This window comes from Dendroctonus ponderosae, unplaced genomic scaffold (genome assembly GCF_020466585.1).
Source record: "Dendroctonus ponderosae isolate FM_Combo_2020 unplaced genomic scaffold, Dpon_F_20191213v2 Dpon_F_20191213_1, whole genome shotgun sequence".
NCBI lineage: Eukaryota > Metazoa > Arthropoda > Insecta > Coleoptera > Curculionidae > Dendroctonus > Dendroctonus ponderosae.
Genome location: NW_026017110.1, coordinates 61489 through 84050, shown reverse-complemented (window position 1 = coordinate 84050; position 22562 = coordinate 61489). Strand labels below are relative to the sequence as shown.

General features: G+C 36.3%; 4 protein-coding genes and 1 long non-coding RNA gene across 13 annotated transcripts; 2 read left to right on the top strand and 3 right to left on the bottom strand.

Annotated features, from left to right (window-relative positions):
• Positions 1-1064: 1064 nt before the first annotated feature.
• LOC109543112 (cytosol aminopeptidase) lies at positions 1065-4105 on the bottom strand. The gene is made up of 7 exons (XM_019912655.2): positions 3687-4105; positions 3494-3606; positions 3032-3310; positions 2716-2968; positions 2395-2662; positions 2029-2261; positions 1065-1959 (listed from the first exon to the last, which is right to left on the bottom strand). Exons 1-7 carry the CDS (start codon positions 3789-3791, stop codon positions 1627-1629), a joined length of 1584 nt encoding a protein of 527 aa, XP_019768214.1. The 5' UTR covers positions 3792-4105; the 3' UTR covers positions 1065-1626.
• Positions 4106-4685: 580 nt separating this feature from the next.
• LOC109543111 (FAST kinase domain-containing protein 4) lies at positions 4686-8057 on the bottom strand. 3 transcript variants are annotated; one of them, XM_048661192.1, is made up of 9 exons: positions 7941-8057; positions 6539-6904; positions 6228-6467; positions 5906-6176; positions 5724-5854; positions 5528-5672; positions 5205-5447; positions 5077-5149; positions 4686-5014 (listed from the first exon to the last, which is right to left on the bottom strand). In XM_048661192.1, exons 2-9 carry the CDS (start codon positions 6875-6877, stop codon positions 4810-4812), a joined length of 1647 nt encoding a protein of 548 aa, XP_048517149.1. In that variant the 5' UTR covers positions 6878-6904; positions 7941-8057; the 3' UTR covers positions 4686-4809. The 3 variants fall into 3 exon arrangements, with proteins under 3 accessions (XP_048517149.1, XP_019768213.1, XP_019768212.1); XM_019912654.2 differs by lacking the exon at positions 7941-8057 and adding an exon at positions 7032-7232; XM_019912653.2 differs by lacking the exon at positions 7941-8057 and having other exon boundaries at positions 6539-6964.
• Positions 7711-16978, top strand: LOC109543107 (protein SERAC1). Of its 7 annotated transcripts, none has more exons than XM_019912646.2 (14): positions 7711-8075; positions 8127-8375; positions 8446-8716; positions 8779-9055; positions 9117-9368; positions 9668-9895; positions 9958-10176; positions 12427-12542; positions 12722-12992; positions 13611-13828; positions 13887-13945; positions 13999-14108; positions 14155-14220; positions 16832-16978. In XM_019912646.2, exons 1-13 carry the CDS (start codon positions 8002-8004, stop codon positions 14214-14216), a joined length of 2406 nt encoding a protein of 801 aa, XP_019768205.2. In that variant the 5' UTR covers positions 7711-8001; the 3' UTR covers positions 14217-14220; positions 16832-16978. The 7 variants fall into 7 exon arrangements, 5 of the variants coding, with proteins under 5 accessions (XP_019768205.2, XP_048517148.1, XP_019768206.2 ...); XM_048661191.1 differs by having other exon boundaries at positions 14155-14230; XM_019912647.2 differs by lacking the exon at positions 14155-14220.
• Positions 16979-17063: 85 nt separating this feature from the next.
• On the top strand, positions 17064-22492 carry LOC109543109 (cytoplasmic polyadenylation element-binding protein 1). Its single transcript, XM_019912651.2, has 12 exons — positions 17064-17327; positions 17400-17502; positions 18390-18511; positions 18951-19114; positions 19181-19316; positions 19380-19535; positions 19606-19702; positions 19791-19987; positions 20090-20218; positions 20294-20459; positions 20719-20846; positions 20981-22492. Exons 1-12 carry the CDS (start codon positions 17286-17288, stop codon positions 21218-21220), a joined length of 1680 nt encoding a protein of 559 aa, XP_019768210.2. The 5' UTR covers positions 17064-17285; the 3' UTR covers positions 21221-22492.
• LOC109543119 lies at positions 20483-21080 on the bottom strand. The gene is made up of 2 exons (XR_002172472.2): positions 20999-21080; positions 20483-20935 (listed from the first exon to the last, which is right to left on the bottom strand). It is a non-coding gene; the product is annotated as an uncharacterized LOC109543119 (long non-coding RNA).
• Positions 22493-22562: the final 70 nt, after the last annotated feature.

Sequence of the window (22562 nt, the reverse complement as noted above, 5' to 3'; positions counted from 1 at the left end):
CTTATGTAACCGATATGTTGGAGTTCGGAAACCGGGCATTAAACCCAGAAATTAATTTTGATTTGGAATTTAATCCAAGTAAAGTCGTTATTATTCGAAAAAATGTATAATGTCCTTATGTGTTACTACTTTTCATAACTGGCAAGTAATGAAAACATATTGCTTAAGCAGTGTCTAATTTATTATATTATATTATATGATGGTCTATAATTAAATAAATATTAACAAATTAGCTTATGTAATTTTTATGAATGTAAATTATTTTCAAGTTAAAACGCCCGGACTTTCCCATTGCAGGCCATTTCTGATACATTCGAAAGCAAGGAATTGAAAAGTCACATTTAGGCCGCTTGTTACATTATTATAAACTGGGCCGTTATATGCTGCTTTTCATTGTCACTTACACAAACACACACGCATACTGATATACAGGGTGTCCCGGAATATGTGGACGTGTTCTCGGATTTGTACAGGGAACGTTAAAAAACATAACAAGTTTCTATAAAAAATGTCGAGCCCCCCCCCTACGAAGATACGGGCCTCTAAAGGAGCCACCTGAGTCGATTTTTTTTTAAATAAATTTTAGAATACTTCATGCAATTTAATTATTTTTTTATACAATGAACAGTACATCATCGCTCTTAGAAAAGACCCATGAAACATTTTTAGCATTTCGGTTCTCCAGGGATGGACTAGGTGGAGCATAATAATAGTTATGTCTTTTTATCCATGAATGAATCTAAGTGCCATTTTTGGGTCCTTTTTAAGAGCAATGATGTATTGTTCATTGTATGAATAAATAATTAAATTGCATGAAGTATTCAGTTATTTTTTTTAAATCGATTCTCAGGTGGCTCCTTTAGAGGCCTGTATCTCCGTAGGGGGGATCCCTAGAATTTTTTTTTAAAGAAACTTGTTATGTTTTTTAAACGTCTCCTCTACAAATGCGAAAGCATGCCCACATATTCCGGGACAACCTCTATGTATACTTAAAATATATTTGAAATGCATGCGTGTTTTTCAAACATTCCAACTTCATTATTTATAAAAAATGTAATATGCGCTTTTATTACTTAATAAAAATATATATTTTTGTATATCTTCACATTAAACACAACTGTAATAAAATACAAAAAAAGAGTGACCTAAAATTCTCTAATACTGCTGTTACATTGGACCCGGATTACATGAGCTAAAGTTTTCGCCATTTTTATAGATACAAATAATAAATGTGTTAATGCAAGTCGTGTACAGAAAACTAGAGGCACTTAAGACATCACCTATCAGAAAATTTCTTGCAGGACTTTGATTTTACAATTTAAGTTTTATATATTTTATATTCCATAATTTACTATACGCGGCATTTCAATAAAAAAACAAATTCGGAACTGCTGCAGATGACCAGTCTGCTTTTTAAAAGTATTAGTCTGTAAAACCCAAAAACCAAACCCGGCCGGGAAAACTTTGTAAGCGAAAATCCGCAGAGAAATCTGCAAGATTTCCTGTATTTCCACTATTAAATTTAACATAGCGACAAAAGGCGAATTTCAATGTAACAATAAAGAGCGCGATTTTATGATAGGTTTAACAGAAAACAGTTTCAAACAACTTGTACATCAGGTTATCCTATTCCAATTTTCGCTGTCCTTCCGATGGACAAGACAGTTGATATAACAGTTGTATTAGCGTTCGCGTAGGTCTCCCTGTCATGCGACCTTTAGTCAGGTACGAATAATTCTTTTCCTCACTTTTGAAACCCACTCCCGTGACATCAAAATGGATCCAGTCAACGCAGTCAATGAACTCATTCAAGAACGCAGCCCCAATGCATGATGATCCGTGACCAAGACCTTTATTGTTTACGTCGTGAGAGCGGAATCTAGTAACTTTTTTTGTAAAGTATTTCCACAGTGGAAGTCGCCATACTCTGTCGCCAGTTATCACTCCTGCTTTTCGTACCTGAGAAACGACGGAAATTTAATTAAAAAATGTCTATATCTGCCTGCAACAGAAGTAGGGGGCATGTACCTGAGACCACATTGTCTGAGAGTTGCAAAAAACACCGCTGGCTGCGGAACCTAATGCCGCTCGCACTCCAGGAGTGAGGCTGGCAACGTCAATGATCAGTCTTGGGTGATATGCGTTCTGGCCATACACTAAAGCGTCAGCTAGGATCAAGCGGCCCTCATTATCAGTGTCGGTGATCATTATCGATTTGCCATTCAGTCCCATCACTACGTCACCGCACTTCATTGACATACCTGAAATTACCTGGCAGGTAATAAATATGAACGTAATCCTGATTCATAAAAAAGATATGGAAAAATTATTCTCTTAATGTGCTAATTATGAGACAGAACTTAGTTGTGCCAAATGAGCGCAAGTTTTCCTCACCACTAGGCATATTTTCGCACAAAGGAATAATAGCCTCAATGTTCACTGGCAAACTCAATGCAGAAGCTGCTCGGATTGCTGCAATTATAGCAGCTGCTCCTACCATATCTGCTCGATATCGATCCATACCATCGCATTTTTTCAAGCACAAACCGCCACTGTCAAAAGTGATGCCCTTGCCCACCATCAAAATGGGCTTTTGGTCTTGATGGGCACCACAATAAGAGATTTCCACAACAACAGGCGGCTCACATGAGCCACGCGCCACCTAAGTTCCAATTCGAATAAATATACTATTAAAACGCACGCCCGTTTATTCACCGTCAGGAAGGCGTTCATCTTTTTGTTTTCGACCCAATCCTTGTCGTGGACCATGACTTTAATTCCACATGGACACAACTCATTGACCGTTTCTTGGGCGAAGTGCAATGGAGTCATTTGGTTGGCGGGTGTGTCGGAAAGTCGTCGGGCCAAATTTTGCGATTCGGCTTTAAAAAGACCGCGCTGAAAACTTTCGGCGTCACTGTCGTCGAACAATTCCAGAGTCGGAATAGGCCTCCAGTTCTGTCTCGACCTAAAATTAATAACACAAAGTAAAGTAAAATTTTCAACTAAAAACGGATAAAATAAAACGCACCTGTTTTCCTGGTAGCGCCAGAGTGCTAAGGCGCTTCCTTCAGCTGCCTGTTCTGGATGGCCCAGGCCTTCAATTAGTATTCTTCCAACGCATTCTTTTTTTAAGAGCTGTGCACCACTTCCAGCTGCTTCACGAACTGCTTCCAAACTTTCATCGATCGCTTCCATTTCACAGTATCCTAATTTCTCCCTTCCGAGACCGACTAAGGCAACGGACCAAAACTCTTTGTCTATGTTGTTGAAAGTCTTTCCGTGGCCTTTTTTTAGTTCACATCCTCCACTGAAATATTATTACCATTTAAAGTTTTTTTTTTAATTTTGCTAAATTTTGCTTAAATACTGCAATAAATGTTGCCTGTATATAATTATCTTGAATGTTGCAATTGCATTTTGAATTACTACTTGACTAATAGCTGCGACTTACCCTAGCAAAAAAAATAGCAAAATACTATCTATAGCTTACGTTTTCATCAGTTCCAACAATTTTCCTCCCAAATGATCATTAAATTTTGCTGCCGCTTTTGTAAAAATTGGTTCTTCGTTGTCGCCTTCATATACTCCCAGAATTAAACCTTTCTGGAATAAAACATACGTTATTTGTCTCCTCTTTGCGGTAAAGGAGTGTACACGTAAATACATTCATGTAGTTACCTTACCTTTTCGTCAGCACACTCATCTGAGCAAAATGAACGGGTGGGCCATACTCGAGGCAACGCACCCCTAACTACATGTAGTCTCTTAAAACAGCCTGTTAAGGACATCTTTGGTAGGTTCTTGATGATATTAAAATAACATTTTACGTTGAAATTTGGATTCCTAAAATAAAACTGTCAAATAGAAGAATTTGTTTAGTGGTTACCCGTGTTTTGTTTTATTTTGTTGTTAAATGCCAACTAGACATAACCAGAGAGTTCACGTTTTGACTATGTATAAGTGGTTGCTTGCATGTAGTGAAACTTATTCTATTTTACCAGACAGTAGGAGAGTACCTACTCTTCTAATCTGGGATTTTACTCCATTCCACATTCCACCATCGATCGTCTTTAAACACTTGCTTCCACATTCCGATTGTCGGTTTACTTATTAATAATAAACTAATTTGCGTAGCTATGTAAGCGGTAAAAATCAAAAATGCAAACGCGAAAGTTGGAGTTTTGTTTATAATTTTTCAATATAATAGACAAATTTTAATTTACTTGTCTTGTATCATTTATTCCAAATAAATATCCAGCCAGATAGTGCCAGTATTTCGAAAATATATAGGTTTTTTACTCAAATTTTAAATGTAGAATGGTAAGTTTAACAGGTCAATAATATTAATAAATACTATTTTCAAAACATCTCTTTGTCGTATGGAAATATCTACTAGATTATTTGGTTTATATTTATTGGCCCATCACTCGCAATGACCTCCAGTCGGACGGTCAGACTATGGAGCCTAGTAAACCGTGAGAACCTCAGAATGCAGCAAATGTTAAGTAATGAAGAAAAACCTAATTCTGCAGCAAATAACTGAAGGCGACCCCAAAGAAAACATGTCCTTTACTACAGCCGTACGCAATAGGAAAAGCTTTAGATCACAACAGTGAAATCAGCTAACTCTTTGCTTTTCCATCTAACGTCCCATTAGCAACTATTGAATGGCCTGGTAGAAACATGATTGATTTAAATTTTAATTACTCGGTACTTTGCATTAACTAAAATATAGAATCGATGGAGGTAATCCCAATAAATTACATACAATTCAAATACAAATATTAACGTTTTATATACAACTAACTATTGCTGCACCGCCTGCTTGAGCCGGTTTTCTAAATATTGAACTTTTTTGACTATTTTCTCGGTTACTTTAAAATCCGTGAACGGAATGGAAACAATTTGGTAACCCATCGCTTCAAGAAGCCTCTCGTGGAACGCAGTGATTCCTGTCAGCTCCATTTTTCCCTTGCAGACGTCGTGATAATCGTATGTCAAAACGGCAACTCTACAATATTTTTCGTTATCTATAGTCAGATATACAGAACATTTTAAAATCAAAATACGTGCCTAATACGGTCGGCGCCGATTGTTTCATTTAGCGGTAATGGATTGCAATTTTTATCCAGCACACATTCTGCGTCTAAAAAGCGATTCTGATTATTTAGTGTAAACCTTCATAATCAAGCAGCATATACCAATGTAAAAACCCAATCCGGTGTTTACGCTATTTCTGAGGTAACTTTCTGGGATCAGATTTTTCAGAGCGTCAATGACTGAATTGGTTATTTGCGCCTTTTCCCTCGATATTTGCAGACAGGTCTGGCGAATATTGTGATTTTGTGCTATTTTCGGACCAGAGTAATCCGTCAATAAGTAGTGGGCTGCCCCATCGATGTTGAGTAACTTCAAAATAGCAGAAGTGCTTATAGATGGCTTTTCTAGAAGAATTGACGTTAATTTAGTTACACTAAATTATTTTCAAAAACATATCGGAATTATACTATATATATTAACTTACCTGCCAATTTGTCGATAAATGTGTCGTTTAATACTGACATAACATGTGCATGACTGGCTTGATTTAGAAGAATTAATGACCAAACAACTTCCAGCCAAATTGCAGGTTTTCCTGCCTCTTCCTGGGTAAGTTGCGGCACTAACACCTACAAGCCATGCATTTCAAAACTAAATTACGTAAAATATATGCGGTTTACTTTAAAAAGGTGGTCAGAGTTAGAAGGAACGTAGTTTAAGACACCGAGGCTCATAAACAAGCTAAAAATATCCTGAGGTCTGCATACAGCAGTGTTCTTTATGATCCAGTGACTGATTGCATCAAGCAAAACTGAAATTCAACATTACCATTAACATCTATAAGCCTTAATCCATTACCCACCAGGATTTCTATACTTCAGTAGGCCCATACTTGTTAAAATTGACCCAACAACTGCGCTTTTCTTAACAATATCTTGCTGCAGAATAGAAATGACATTATCTGCAGCCTTTTCAAATAAGTTCTCATCGTAAAAATTCAATGTCGCAATGCTATAAAATAGGTCTGCACATTGTTTAATGTTCATCTGTTCAGAGCTGCCAGCAATATTGTAAGCCAGGGTTCTCAGTAACAAAACAGATCGTCGTTTTCTCAGCGAAAGAGTTGTGAGTACCTGAAAACAGTAAATAACAAATGCCTATATATGCTATCAATGTTTCAGTACTTTGATCATTTGTGACAATGTAATGCTGCCAACGAGCTTGGCAGCTTCCTCATCAGCAGCAACACTGAGCACTGTGGATAAATCATCATGCTTGGATAATGCCGCCACTTGTTTATTGGATTTGCTTCCTGTCGTCCCTCTGGTCAGTACTTTACACAGCTTGAGAAATCGAGGGTCGCTATCAAACTCGCTCAGTTGAATTTTTCCGCTTGAGGTCCACGTGGACAGAATTGATACCACCTGCCGATAAAACCCAACAGACAATTAAGAATGATGAAATGAAACTCTGCATAAATCAATCAACACCATACCTGAAGAGCATGTTTTCGCGATATTCCAGTCCCGTCTGTAATTGTTAACAATTCGTTTACAGTTTGCGCTTTAAGCAATTTTGAATCGGTAAAAGGCGTTTGTATATCGTCACTACTATCATGCAACTGTATGGAAGCAAATACAGTTTTTACGATAGAGCTGCCTTTTTCTACGGAGGGCCTCCTAGCCTGCGCCTGTTTCTCCTCTTCGGTATTGTTCTTCGCCTCAGCAATACCGGCTGATGCAAATGCAGCGGCGTGCCAATTGAAAGGAGTCAGCCGATTTAGCGTAACCGCTATGGACTGTTGCAGTACCATTTTATTATAAAATTTAAACATCTTTTATGTGAACATCTATTAGGTAACCTACAAATTGGACAACAAATTATAGCCGTCAACCAGCACTAGCGCATATATCGTAACTGGCTCCTTGCTTAAATGACATGCGCCAGTCAGTTTGAGGTTACGTTAATCAAAACAAACTTCTATTTACCAAAACGGGTATGTTCTGTGCCATAAGCCTTGTACTATGATTAGGGCTCGGAATCAAACTCTAAATAAGCCGCAACGGATAAAAAAGTGCCTTTGTCGGCACACTAATTGTAACACCGCGCAAAAGTTGATGTCGCGAGTCACCAGAACACAAACACGTATTTTTATATTCATTTGCTGAAGGGTAAATAATTATTTTCATTTGCTTGTAAATATATAACTATTTGTTTAAATGCTTGTAGAATATGAATAACTTATTTTATAAAAGTATACAAAGTGCATATAAAGATATTTGCACCTAGTGAGTTTGATAATGTTGGTGTATTCCAGTATTCGAATTTTCGAGTTATAACTAGACATAATTATTCGCTTCTTGAATATTCGAATACTCGAATTGTTCGATTTTGATTCCGAGCCCTAATACCTAATACATATCCGTTCTGGTAAATAGAAGTTTGTTTTGATTAATGTAACCTCAAATTGACTTGCGCATGTCATTTAAGCAAGGAGTCAGCTAGGATATATGCGCTAGTTCAACCAGCTGATTCTTTTCGCAGCGCCCCCATATTGTTATATTTGTAATTGTAGTTGAATTCGTGAAAAGTCCAAGGTCAATATTTAGCAGTGTTGCACAAAATATCTCCTTGGGGGTATGTTCTGTGCAGTGTAGCTGCAAAATTGTCAAATTTCGAGATAACTGGAAGAGCCGGTTGTGCCTTTCGTCTATAATAGTTTAATAGAAGTTAATTTCTTAAAAAAGATTTTCAAGTGAAAGTTCAAAATTATGAAAATCTTAAACGACCTTATTTTAGCATATTTATGTTTATGGTGGTAGCATTCAAGACGTTTTCAGTCAGGAACGAAAAGTTACGTTATATAGCAAAATACACTTGTATGTATGTAAACTTACAAATTTGGAGGATATTCTTGCTCACACAAGTTGAATCGAAGCCGTGACCACGGTATTCGTGATGTTGCCCTATTTGTTTTGGAAAGAAAACAAAGCAATATTGAAGTATTTTACTATAGCGTTTGTTGGGTCCAGGTGAACAGTACAACTCTTACATTACAGCTGCTTATTTTACAAATATTCCAGCACTGCTTGGGTGTATTATCAAGTGAACAAAACTAGGGACATTTTGGAAAATGCACTGGACGACTCCGTGTTGCAGTTTATGGATCATTACGTAGCCAAAGAGGAGACACTGGAGGAGGAAATTATCGAGTTTGAACCATATTTGGAATATAGAAAGACTGGACTCATACAGTGGGCGTTAAATAATTTAAAATTTGGCTATGCCAGAAGATTGTTGGCTCTGTCCAAAGACAGTAATAAATATTTCAGGTAGATACCTCTATCTCAAACTGGCTTGCCAATCCTGAGTTGATATTTTTAAGCCAAATTTCTATTTTAGAACAAAGGCAGTAAACAATTTAGCAAACATTAATTATCTGGATAGCTGGCATTTTGCCTTGATAGCTAACATGATTGATCCTCGGACCGCAGTGGCACTGGCGCGAACTAATGCAGACCGCCGTTTTTTTCTGGAACCCCCTTTCAGATACCACAACTACAAAAAAGACGAACTAATTAACGCAATGCGAGAGTTTTTAATTGAAGTGTTTGAAAAGTCACAACATCCCTGTATGGGCTATTTTCTCTCCAAAGCGTTTGTATATGATCACGTGCGTTAATTTACGCTCGTTTTAGATCGAGGCGTAATACATGAGTTTTCACTTTTCTTTAGGATAGTGGTCACATAGTGGACCATGACTCATCCTCGTTGGAGTTAAGTAAATTTATTCAAACAGAGAAAGAGATTCTACCAATGTGCCTGGAATCACTATTGCATCACTGCAATGTAGAGCGATATTCAACGGACATTGCCGATTTGAATGGGTTGCCCTTACTTATGGAAATATACAAAAGGTATTCAGGGGATATAAATGTAACAATAAAATTGTGCCAAATTCTGTCGTACATGAGCTACAATCGACACTTGTTGGAACCCTTTTGCAAATCTGGTGAGTTGAGGTCGCAGTTTGGTAATGCGTACTTACAGGCAATACCAACAACATTCTTAAGGATGGATTGGAGTGCTTTCCAACTGGGCCCACCACAAGGACATTAGAGTATCTATCCCAGCGGCCAGAGCTTTGGCCAACTTGGATGATGACAATGATGCGCGATATCCTAGTCAATTGTACGTGTTGCACCCACTGAACCGGACCAAATTCGACCAAGCGGTCGATGTAATTTTTGTTCACGGATTATTAGGTGGTGTCTTTTTCACATGGCGCCAAAGACAAACTAATCCAGTTGCTGCAGGATTCATTGGTAAGAAAAATTCAATTAAATAGAAAAACTACCTCCCATATGGAATTCTAGAAGTAATGTACAGTCGACGACACATAAAAGTAGATGACTAAATAGTTGTTGTGTAAATATTACGTTCCACCTCGGTTTAGCTTTTCATAAATGACAAAGCTGGCATAAAAATACAAACTCAATTAATTGATATAATATAATAATAACAAAAACACGTTAATTCAATTTAGAAGAACTTGAAGATTACGATACGTCAGATCAAAATTTACCACTGTCTTCATATATTACATATATTTTTGTTATTCTAGGCAGTGAAACCGCCGATTCTGAAGCTCGCAGAACTACCAAACAGTATTTCCAAGACATCACCGACAAAATTCTGACAAACGAATATGAAATCGTGTGGAACGACATTCCACTGAACTCCAGTGATAACTGTTCAGGTCCTTTTACTTGCCCAGGAGAAAAGTTCGATTTTGATAACGCGCCCGTAGAAGACGGATCTTACACGTATTGCTGGCCCAAAGACTGGCTGGGTATTAACATAAAAAAATGTTTTATTGGCAACAATGTTTTGTTTTGTTGCTGTTTGTTTAAGCACAAGATTGCAAGAATATAAGAGTAATAGGAATTAACTACAATACAAGTTTGTCTATGTGGGCACCTTTATGCCCCTCACGAAAGGAAAAGTTGACTTTGAATGAAAGAAGTGACCTAATGGTTGAAAAGCTGGTGCAAAGCGAAGTGGGCAAGAGACCGATAGTTTGGATAACGCACTCCATGGGTGGACTCATTGTAAAGAATATTTTGTGCAAAGGTAACTACATCGAACATATTTTCAAGTGTTAGGTAGCCGGCAGTTTGCAGCATACAGCAGCAATGATCCCAAGCTAAAAAGTATCTGTTTGAATACCAAGGGAGTTGTATTTTACAGTACCCCACATAGTGGCTCTAAAGTGGCCAATTTGAGCAACGCTGTTTCACTGGTCTTATGGCCATCTGTAGAAGTGCAAGAACTGAAAGAAAGTACTCATTAAAACCTATGGCAAAGTGCAATTACATTAACTAATAAATAATTCTTCAGATTCGCCGCAACTAAAAGTTATCCACGATGAATTTTTGAACATTGTGCGAGTCGTCCCAATGAAAGTGGTTACGTTCGTTGAAACAAAATCAACAGTGGTAACTGCCCTAAAATTCAACTTTTTGCTTGTTGAGCCCAAATCTGGAAATCCAGGAGTGGGAGAGTACTACGAAATACCTCAGGATCATTTGGGTATTTGCAAGCCTGGTAACAGGTCAGTTGTTTATTGCTGACATTGCTACTGGAACGTCACACGACTTATGATCTATTAGTACATCGTGATTGGATTTTAGGTATTCTTTTCTGTATCAGAGGGTTTTACATTTACTTCAAGAAGTGAAACAGAATGAGGCCAGATAGTAAGAGCACTGCAAATTTAAAGTGATAGACATTGTTGGTTTTTTATGTTTGTAATTATTAGTAATATAAAACAAATAACGTTATACCTGCAGTATTAAAATACGAATATAACGCAAATAGCATGCAATCGAAAAGCTTCGAAATTGACTTGTTTTCTAGCTACCAGTACGGAGTATGTTAATATATTTTACATACCTACTAACTTACTATGTACAGGGACATTTTTAAGTGTCTCGCCCAAATTACTACTTCCCTATTACCCTTCGGAAAAGTTTTTAAAGCAAAATATGTAATACAATTAATCAAGGAATTTAGATCCGAGTCTAGAAATCTTGTAAGATCATGTCATTACATCATCAAATACATTTTCGTACATGTATACGATGTAGTATTACATACAGAGACAAGACTTGTCTCTGATTACATATATGAAAATTTTACAGTTTTGCCGCCATCTTGATTTTTTAAATGGTAACATTGGTATTTTCACTTCACACCGTCAGATAGGTATACATATAATACCTACGTAACCTAATGTATCCAGAGCTGAATACATTACTTGTAGGACATGTTCATGAATGAATGGATATCTACGAATGATCATAAATACATTCGATTTATTAATGAGAAAATAAATGATTATTGCACTCCTATATCAGTAGAGGGTAGGCTGTGTTATTGCATTCGGCGATATCTTAATTCGCTTTTTAACACCAAACCTTCTTTGACCTTTATTACATGCTCTGTTCATTGCATTCATCCCAATCGAAAACMAACCTAATCGAATTGTAATGCAACGTTTTGCAAATTTGTTGTTCAAAGATCTATAGATAAACAGAAATGTATCGCACAGTCTATGTCGCACAGTTCATAYGTCCAAGTAAGCTCACTAAATTATAGGTGGCGTCGTGGGGCTCCTGCTGGTGGCATTGTGTCGTGCACAGATTACAGAGTAAMYCTTGTATAAGCCTTGTTCTATGGAGTAACCTCTGTGATCTGTGGTGTCGTGTTCTTGAGAATGTTTGCCAAACGAGTGGTGGCACGCGCATTTACAGGAAACAGTTTTCCAAAAAACTTTGTAGTCGAAAGTGATACATGGTCTTTTAAAGGTGTTAGACGATTTCTGAAACAGTGTCGATCCATGCCTTACTCTATTGTAGAACGAGGATCCCAATACGGGACCGATTATCGGATTTATATCAGTAAGTCTATCATTTTGATACATAACCTATGCCCTCAATCTCTAGAAAGTCTTGAACTTTGCTTTAGCAGCTTACATTTATCAAAGATAATTTTTTATTTCTTACTTAATGTTGGGATTTTGCTGTAAACTGTTTTAAAAATGACAAATTTTTGCGGGACATTCTTTCCGCAACAAAATCGTTCCGCCGACCATCAAAGGAAATTCCGACAGTCTACTAAATTCTTTTGCATTGTATTTTATTCATGATACATAGTATAAATTTAAGCTTCTTTTCTAAAGAAGCAATGTTATTTGTTCTAAATATCACCCCTAATTATTCTTTATGTATCATTCGCAAGCAGATAGTCCAAATAATCTATTTACACATATACCTTAACAGTTGCAGATTATTGAAGTAATCTTTTTATATTGCCTTTTAGATGACGAAAATGGTCCTGTTTCACCCTTGCACGACATTCCTTTGATGGTAGATGCAGATAAGAAGATCTTCAATATGGTGGTTGAAGTGCCTAGGTGGACTAACGCTAAAATGGAGGTAAATAGGCCTACACGGATTTTTGTCACAACAGTACATTTTCAATTTTATTTCAACAAAATTTCATATTTTTATATCTACAGAATAGATCTATAACATGAAAAATGGTTTCTCAGACAAAAAATGTATCCATCTTTCCTCCAAGTTGCAAGACGTATGAATACTGGTGACCATTGCAGATTACTATGAAAGAAGTTCTGAACCCTATCAAGCAAGACGTGAAAAAAGGAAAACCAAGATTCGTGGCCAATTGCTTTCCCCATCATGGCTATATTTGGAACTATGGAGCCCTGCCTCAAACCTGGGAGAACCCAGAACATCTAGATGACGGTACTGGATGCAAGGGCGACAATGACCCTATTGACGTTCTTGAAATCGGATATCGGGTCGCCAAACGCGGAGAGGTTCTTCAAGTGAAGGTTCTCGGCACTATTGCTTTGATTGATGAAGGTATGCATTTATAGGTGATCGCTGTGCTATTAATGTTTGATGGTAGCAATAGTGTCCAGCACCACCACAAATTATTCCGTGTTTAATAATTCATTGATGAGCTTCAGATAATAATTACTTTCATGTTATTTTTTCAATGGCCTTGAAGGGTTATTTTCATTTACTTATTTTAGAGTTGCGTAGTTGTTAATCGGCACGACTGATAACTGGATAATCAATACTTACACAAATTTATATTTTTTCCACACTTTTTATGGCTCTTAAATATATGAACTAGTAATCTATCGTTTCGGCTTGGAAATAGGGTAGTGTTTGTCGCACAGCTTTTAGTTTAATTTAATGAATTTAAATAGTATTATATTTTTTTATTATAATTATGGTTGAATTAGATTCAGTTTAATAATCTACCTTTAATATTGATAAGAATTTGGTATTGAAAGAAAGCAATTCACTCTGATCGGCAAAAATAACTTTATTCTCAAAATTTATAATTGCATGAATAGTTGAATTTTTACAGCAATTAACGGTTCCTGTTTTTGAAATTAAGACGATTTGTTTTCGGAGTTCTAAGTACTGCATTCGAAAAATTGTTATTAATGGCTACAATGTTTTGTTTAGGAGAAACCGATTGGAAATTGATTGCTATCGATATTAACGACCCATCCGCAGACCAAATCAACGATGTCAGTGACGTGGAAAAGCATTTTCCAGGACTTCTAAAAGCATCCGTTGAATGGTTTAAAATCTACAAGATACCCGATGGAAAACCCGAAAACCATTTTGCGTTTAATGGTGAAGCAAAATCGGCTGCCTTTGCCCACAAAATTATCGACGAGGTACGGGGAAAATTTGAGCGACATGAGTGGGAACCTTTTCGGCCCTTGTTTATTACAGGTACACGCGTTTTGGAAGACGCTGATCGACAAGGAAGTAGATGCAAAAGGTATTTCTTGGTGAGTGTTTTTGATAGGTAATTGTATATATTAATAAGTTGGAATATTGACAGTGTAAACACGACATTGGATGGCAGTCAGTTTAAAATGTCGCGTTCGGAAGCAGAAGAAGTGGTGAAAAAAACGCCGGAATTTGTGCATCCTCAGCCGTTGGAACCGATTGGTAAGTTCCAACATCTTTTATTTACGTAATAATAATGTTGTTTCAGTTGATTCAGTCTATTATATGCCAAATTCGCATAGGGAACTTACTTGCCGGTGCAGACTGTAAAATCAAGTCTCCCAGTTAGTATATGCCAGTTATATTCCTAGTTGCCTTGTCTTTACTCAAGTGTATTTTAACGTCAATTTTATAGATTACATCTTAACAGAAATAAATTTATCTGCCAGTATCATTAAAACATTTTTCTTGACTTCTAACAATGATCGTTTTTCTGACTACAAAGTCGTTACATACGCATATATTTTGTAGCTATAATTCAGGAAAATACTCAAATATATCAGTCGTATCTCTAATCATGAAATTCCGGAATTCAGTTCATCCAAACTAATGAACAAAAGATCGATGTTATAATATTATTTTTATAGAATACATTTTCATGTGTAAGTACTTTTACTTACATGATTCATTTGATAAATGACTAGGGTATAGTAAGGATAGTAGGATAACAATAATACATTTTAACTTTTACATTTAATGTAATTTAATAAGTTAGATAATGCAAAATACATATTTGTATAGCTATTATGAGAATAAATGATTCATTGATTGCAGGATTGTAGATTTAAAGAAAGTGTTGGTCTACTTAGCCACAAACATGATATTTTTACAGTTTCTTGTAGATATACAGTGTGGTTCTGAAGTACATGGTGGCAAAGTGTAAATAGAATTTTCGTTTATTTTGAATAGATTCTTAACCAGTTTTACTGTTACCAAAAAAAATCGTGTTTGAAGGTTTTCTAGAATCTAAATTTCTGATTACTTAGCTTGCTTGATCCTAGAGGGCGCTAACTGCAAGAGTCTGGAGCAATGGCTCCATTTAAGCCATCTGGGGCGTTAGCTTGGGCTTTCAGCTAACTACCTACAAAATTTGAATAAAACAGCTTTGAAAAATCCTACATAGCTGATAAAAATATGACTATTTTCACTTGACTAAAAATAATTTTGTGACAAACTCAGATGGTACAGCATTACACTTCATATTTGTGCGATTATTTACCATGACAAACTTGGTCTAGAGTCTGGAGCAATGGCTCCATTTACATATTTTAAATGTAAAATATCGTTTTTTTGTTGGCAACATCTCGTTCTCCGATATTAGTTTGCTAAACAAAAAACATGTACTTGTTCCAAGTCTTCAGTGATTTTTTGAACTAGGTAACTCAAATCGGATTACTGTAAAAGAAATATTCTGATTAAATTTTCAATAAAACAATACTAGCAAACATTAGTCAGTAAAATATTTGAAAATTTTAGTTCTGCATTTAAAATTTGCTATCTATTTTTGCTTGACATAATAAATACTAGTAGCAAACCAATTGTGCCATGATATTAAGGATAATGAGCAGATGAATAGGTATGTGTTTTTCACTCGCATTTCCGATCCATATGTTAATTAGAAATTTATTGCAAAAAAACGCTATTTTTGCCTATAACTTTGAAACCAATGGAGCAATCGTAATGCCTTAACGAGATCAAACAATAGGATAATGGGAATTATGATGTTCGTTACATGAGCCAAAGGCGGGTGCTGTCGGAATATTAATTTTGTCAAAATCGCGATTCCAAGTTTGCTTTTTCCGGCAGGCTTGTATGCGTTACCATAAATCCTATTATAATTTCAAAACAGTTTTGGAAAGCCGACATCTTGCCCTTCAAAACGTATATTTCAGTTTTTCCATCAGAGGCCTGGTAGCATGCTAAAAACCGTCGTAAAGTTTGCGAAAATCGGCCGAGCGCGCTCTCGCACTCGAATGGTGATGCAAGCAGCAGTGCGGGCCGATCGCACCTATTACTATATATACCGCTGCTGCTTCTTCCTGCTTGGGTCATTCCGATTGCTCTAGTAGTTTCAAAGTTATAAACAAAAAATCTCGGTTTTTTTTTCAATAAATTGTTAATAACTAACATAGGGACCGGAATTGCGAGTGAAAACACATACCTATTCTTCTGCTCATTATCTTTTATATTATCGCACAATTGGTTTACTACACTACTAGTCTTTATGTCACGATAAAGCAGTTTTAAATACCTATAGCTTGGCCTATACACTGCCTAACACAAACACTATCGCGCATTTATTCATTCGAAAATAAGTTATGTCGGGGCATTTTCAATAAATTCAATGTAATAGTAGAAGTTAAAATAATTCTTTTGGCAGTTTTGTTCATGGTCCACTTTCAAAATGTGAATTGACAATATTCGGACCAAGAGATATCATACCTTCAACATGCCACATTTTTTATTTAAGAAGTATCACAGAACGAGATATTGCCAACAAAATAGTGATATTTGAAAACCCAAAAAAGTTCTGAGGTTTTAAATGGCTCCAGACTATTGTGGCTAGCCCAGTAATGTGAAATTTGGATTTCTCTATTTAAAAAAAACCTCAAACACAAAGCCCTTTTTTCTGTAGTAGTAAAACTGGTTAATAATCAATATAAAGAAAACGAAAAATTCATTTACACTGTGACACCCTGGACCTCGGAATCTATTAACTTTCGGATAAGACAAATTGCTTATAACTCAAAATTTTTGCGTAAAGAATGTCAGTGAACTTTGCTACGTTAGTTGAAGACCACTCTGTATAAGTAATTTCATTTCTATTACATTCAATTTCTTGCATTTTCTGTTCAGGCTACTAATTTGTATCACATTTTTTCCAGTCGATAAATGGCACTACGTCCACTTGAAGTAAACGATTTGATGGATTACCACAAAGGCATTAAGATGGGTCTGTATCGAGATTTATGGATATTTAGTAATTGCACTTATATGATTCGTGAATGCACTTAATAAATGATTAATAAAAATACTTCTTTTTTAATCACTTTATGCGACGGAGTACATGAATGAATTATCTAAGTTTGTATGAGAAGTTATTTGTGATGCTATTTCCAACTGTCTTGAATTATGCCGGGTATACATCTACTGAGATTGTACAGGCGGTTGTTTACATTTGAACAAGCAGTCATCCCCCCCTCCACCCCCGCCCTTAAAATGTTCTTTCCGTAAGGCGAGATTCCTTTGGTAGGGAGTTTGGCATCGACGCAGGACCAAATATTTAGAAAATCTTGAAGAAATTAAATTTGTTTTTGCGGATTGGAGTAGTTCAGCGACATGTTATTGCTTGTTTCAGGATTGCCAGGTACACATGAACAGGTGAGCAGGCCAACTTTGAGACATTTTATTATCAGATTCTTTTGTATTTATTCAAATGTTAATTGTTTTTAGAAAATGACCAGTGATAACGAAAATAACCGACTAAGTTTGGATTTGCTCCAGAATTATTCGATTAATGCACTTTTGAATCAGAATGGTACTTGGAACGGACAAGGTATGAATGAGTTCTAGAAATATTCGAATTTTTAGTGGCGGCTTTGATCTGAAAGTGTTTTCTAAAATGAGTTAAGATACATTTATGGATATTTTGCTTATCATGCAATTTGATTAATAGAAAACCCTTTTTGTTCATGTGCAATTTTGCGAATGGGAATTTTACTAATTGACTATAGGTATTTCCACTTTGTTGATTGTTTGATTTTAGGCTGAATTTTATTGAATCAGCTAGGTGAAACATTAACTATTTCTTACATATTTTTGAAAATTAGTATTGAAATGTAATCAAATCAATTTAATGAAATAATATCCACGATTTTCATTTGACACATTAACCCTTATTCCTTTGTTTAATTTTTGAAGAAGTTTTTCATTAACAATGTCATGAAAATTTAAGTTGATGTAGGTGGAAATGCCTAAAAATATGTATTAACATAAGAAATATGTAATCATTAGCTGGCAAATCACGATATTTAGACTTAACAATTGGCAAAATTCTAACCCCATCAATATTTATTTACTTGTCGACTCGTTTTCTTAAATACTAGGAATTCCAATTTTTATAGCATGTTTCGCATTCAATAGGCATCAAAAACCATTCAAACATAAACATTTCAAATACAATAATGTATTCGTTTTTTTCTTATATTGAGATAAAAACACCTCCGACATTTCTAATGCCGAAGCAATTCGCTGGACAATTATCCACCATTCGTGATATGACAGTGGTGCGCGCACAGTGAAGGCTCAGTAATCGATTACTTTTTGGCTTTCATTATTTTTGATATATTTTCTTCAGATCGCGTAACGTTACTATTCGACATTTTGTTGGATTGAAGAATCACAAACTGTCTGCTTGATTTTAACTAGCCTTTCTCATGGCAGGCGGCGATACAAGGTCTATTTCGGATTTACTGGGTTTGAATTCGCCCCGTGGTCAATTGAGCTTTGGCTCTACCGATCCGTTGAATGTCTGCACCCCTCCCGCGAGTCCCCAGAATATGCAGGTGTGTATATTATCATATAGGTAATACATAAGCGTTTAATTATAATTTTTCCAATTGTTTGCATAAATGTCAAAAAATGTTGACAATTTAGTTGGACACTTTTCCTAATTTTTCAGGTCGCTTGGCAGAATAACGACAAGATCTGCTATTATCATTCAATCTTTCTGACATTGCATACACAAACTTTTCATTATTTCTTTTCTAAAGCCTTTTCACATTGACATGAGGTATAGCGTTGCACTTGCAGTTCTGTTGGCAACTGAAACCAGTACCAACTATAATAGTCTAAATTAATGTTCGAAAATACGCGACCCTTTTTAATAAAATTACCCACTTGGGACATTTGCCAATGTCTTTTTTCTCATTCAATGTTCCATATTTTCTTTTTAACGATATTGCTGTAAATAAATCGCAAAAGTTATGGATTTTTGTTATTTAGGGCAATTTTGATGATGCCAGACTGTTTTCCGAGACTGTGTCGGGCTATGGGGGCACGAACAAGTCGATGAAGAGCTATCAGAGAAACATTTCATTGGGCAGTGCGGGCTCCAGCCCAGCCAGTCCACCTTATTTATCCCGAAACTTTAGAAGCATCTCTTACAGGTAAGATAACCAATGCCCAATTCTCCGTCGCCGCCTCAAACAACGTCAATTGGAAACCACTTGTAGTGAATCATGTGGAAGCAACAGTCCCGCACTATTCGACCATCCAATTCTGGGTCGTAACTATTCACGGTCGGATTCCGGCGATGTTGGCCTAGCTAGTGGCCGGAGTAACTTGGAAACATCTGCATCTGATCTGCTGGTAATTGATATATGACTTCTTCTTGTTAATTAGCCCCTGGCAAACGATACAATTTGTTTGTAGGCTTCTCTGACATTAAACGAGACTGCACCGAAAACGAACATCGATGGGGACATTTCAAATTTGCAGAATTTGCCAGCAATTCACGCCCTCAAGTATTTGCAGCAGCAGCCTCCTTTTATCAATCCACTTTTACCTCAAGCAGCTAATAATATTGATGTAAATTTTCCGAACTTTTTAAATGTGTAGTGAATGCATATGTAACTTTGACTAATAATAATGGTTTCAGTTGGCCGACAAATGGACTGGATCGTCTTCTTATTTAAACTCATTGCCCGAAAATTGTCAGTTGGATCGAGCGGCACGTTTCCATCGCTCTGCTGCACGTAAGTCAATCATTCATGTCATACTTATGTTTAGCTGGTTAAATTGAACAAATTAAAGGATTCACTGATTACGTTCGCAAATATTTAGTGTTATACGATGCTGTTTGTACCTGGAGCGGTGTGCTACCGCCCAGAACTGATAAAGCGACCGGATATTCTAGCAAGGTGTTCCTAGGCGGGGTTCCCTGGGATATATCAGAAGATTGGCTTGTTCAAACATTCAAGCAATTTGGACCTGTTAAGGTAGATTGGCCTGGAAAAGATCGGCAAGCCTCACAACCAAAGGTTGGTTTAGAACTAGAAAACCCTCTACAAATGTAAATTATTCGAATTATTTGGTCCGATTTTTTCTTCGTAACTTTGCATTGTGGATATTGTTTTTTACAGGGACATGCTTATATTATTCTGGAATCGGAGAAAGCTGTGAAAGCTTTATTGCAAACCTGTTCTGCCAATTTTTCAAACAGGGGCACATTCTACTTCAAGCTTGGGTACAGGAGAATAAAGTCTAAAGACGTAAGTAATTCACGGCCCCACATACATAGTGTCCTTTGGAGTTTTCCTTGAGCGTAAGAAAGCTCGTTATTGCAGGTTCAAGTTATTCCCTGGTATCTCAGTGACTCCAACTACACGAAATCGGCCTCTCAGAAATTGGACCCTAGCAAGACTGTGTTTGTCGGCGCTCTACATGGTGTGCTTACCGCTCAAGGGCTTGCCGTAATCATGAACGATTTATTCGACGGGGTAGTATATGCTGGTGAGTTCAACAGGAATGCGAAATTGTACATATCTGCAAGTTTAATTTAGTATATATTGATTTTTTTACATGATTGCATCAATTTTAATAAACTATAGTGTAAGCCTTGCCAAATTGCATTGATTAACTTCAACTCAGTTACTGATATTATCGAGCTTTATATAGGAAAACAAACTTCTCAGTAAATTTTTAAGCCGAATTTTAAAAATTGTATTCGATTTCAGAATATTCAAAATTTAACTGCTTTGTGCTTTTGTAGGTATCGATACTGACAAGTATAAATATCCGATTGGATCTGGTAGAGTGACATTTAATAATTCCCGCTCTTATTTGAAGGCGGTTTCTGCTGCCTTTATAGAAATTAAGACTCCTAAATTTACCAAAAAGGTAAGCAGCAATTGGTCGTTCCTATTGAAGCTTTCCGATTTCCTTTCTAAATGCCAGTATGAATGAACAATTGCACCTTAGCATTATACCTATAAGCAAAGCATTTTCAATGAATTGCTTTCTGTTTTCTCAAGGTACAAGTAGACCCATACCTTGAGGATTCGCTATGCTCGTTGTGCAGTGTCCAACAGGGCACGTACTTCTGTCGAGACATAACCTGCTTCCGGTACTACTGTCGCTCTTGTTGGTCCTACCAGCACGGTCCCGAATTGCGTCATCACAACCCAATGAGTCGCAACTCGAAAAACACCCAATCGGTAGTTTTCAGACACAATCCGTCCAAGCATCAGACCAGCCGACAATGGGAAGGCTAATTCCTTGTTGCATTCAGACTGAAAGCGATACGAAATTAGGTATTCAGATTTTTGCGTTCGTTGGTACCTGTGTATGTTTATGTGTTAAATAATTTCGAAGTTGCGTTACCGAAAAATCGTCCATTCGACGTTCAGTCGTTATTTTGTAATTGATAACATTTCTATCCGTCTTAGGATAAGAGTTCTGAGTTTGCCAATAAGAGGTTTATACACATAAATCTCTAGTCCTTTAATATTCTTAATTAAGTATGTACTATATATATGTAATCCATCAACTTCAAGCATTACTACAATACATATGTACAGAGAATCGTCCAGTAAGCAGGTCTTTCTCAAACTCTCAACAATGCAATATGTATTGACCGTGTTATTTAGTAAACATTGAAATTAAAACATACATAAGAATATTAGCCAGTCACGTTAAAGTTGCGACCAAATCGTTATATTATTGATTGATTGATATATTTGTGGATTGCAAATTGCAAAATCATACATTAGAAATACGGGATAAACGAATTTGTGGGTTTAGTTTGTGCTTACATTTTCTATTATCAGAAGTTTTCGATAATTTAAACTTGACTGAACTTTTCAAAACCTAACAGAGAGCGAACATAGAAGACTACATACATTATTTTCAACCTACACTTGGCTGCGTCAACTTCTGTACTTTTAACGTACTACGTATAATCTTTTATATATTTCTCAATTTTAAGGTATTTTACCCAGAGTTTGGGAAAGGCATCGTATTATCTACATGCAAAAGACTTCCAGTTTTAAATTTATGGCTTAGTCTGCTGATAAAAGAAGTCCGAAATGCTCTTAAAATTATGATGGTATATTGGCAGAGTACAACGGTGCCCAAAAATTGGGCACAGCTTTGCCATTTCGATTTTATCGGACTTCTATATTTACGTACTACTAGCAAGCAGATATTTCATAGATTTAACCATTTTTTTTTAGTTTTAAGTGTTTTGATATTCGATTTTCGGTGTTATCGGTCGTTTCATGCCTTGCACTGTAGCAGGCTGTATTTTTTAGAGTTACAGTGGTTACTGTATTATTTATTAAAAATATTTTGCCATAAATTATAGCTATATTACAGCGCTGTTAGCTAACTTTACAAAGCGCCGGAATTCAAGAAACGCGTGTAACATATTGTTCAGTATTTCCATAGCCCATTCGTTTCATAAATTTGTTTAAAACTTCTTCTAAACATTGTAATAATTGTTCTACTTATATATGCGTTATTAAACTTTTCTGTGCCCACTTTCAGTCTGTTTTTATTTACTGCTTTAGTGTTCATTATTGGAAACCGCAAGCTGAGGAGAGTGTCATTTACATC

Coding starts and splice junctions, on each gene's coding strand:
- LOC109543112 (XM_019912655.2), bottom strand. CDS start 3,791: ATGTCCTTAACAGGCTGTTTTAAGAGACTACATGTAGTTAGGGGTGCG. Junction 2,663..2,715: donor AGATGAACGCCTTCCTGACG/GTGAATAAACGG, acceptor ATTGGAACTTAG/GTGGCGCGTGGCTCATGTGA. Junction 2,262..2,394: donor GTGCGAAAATATGCCTAGTG/GTGAGGAAAACT, acceptor AGGTAATTTCAG/GTATGTCAATGAAGTGCGGT.
- LOC109543107 (XM_019912646.2), top strand. CDS start 8,002: ATGTTGCCCTATTTGTTTTGGAAAGAAAACAAAGCAATATTGAAGTAT. Junction 9,056..9,116: donor GGAACCCTTTTGCAAATCTG/GTGAGTTGAGGT, acceptor AACATTCTTAAG/GATGGATTGGAGTGCTTTCC. Junction 9,369..9,667: donor AGTTGCTGCAGGATTCATTG/GTAAGAAAAATT, acceptor TTGTTATTCTAG/GCAGTGAAACCGCCGATTCT.
- LOC109543109 (XM_019912651.2), top strand. CDS start 17,286: ATGTTATTGCTTGTTTCAGGATTGCCAGGTACACATGAACAG. Junction 18,512..18,950: donor CGAGTCCCCAGAATATGCAG/GTGTGTATATTA, acceptor TTTGTTATTTAG/GGCAATTTTGATGATGCCAG. Junction 20,460..20,718: donor CGACGGGGTAGTATATGCTG/GTGAGTTCAACA, acceptor GTGCTTTTGTAG/GTATCGATACTGACAAGTAT.
- LOC109543111 (XM_048661192.1), bottom strand. CDS start 6,877: ATGTTTAAATTTTATAATAAAATGGTACTGCAACAGTCCATAGCGGTT. Junction 6,468..6,538: donor CGCGAAAACATGCTCTTCAG/GTATGGTGTTGA, acceptor TTTTATCGGCAG/GTGGTATCAATTCTGTCCAC. Junction 5,150..5,204: donor CGGATTGGGTTTTTACATTG/GTATATGCTGCT, acceptor ATCGCTTTTTAG/ACGCAGAATGTGTGCTGGAT.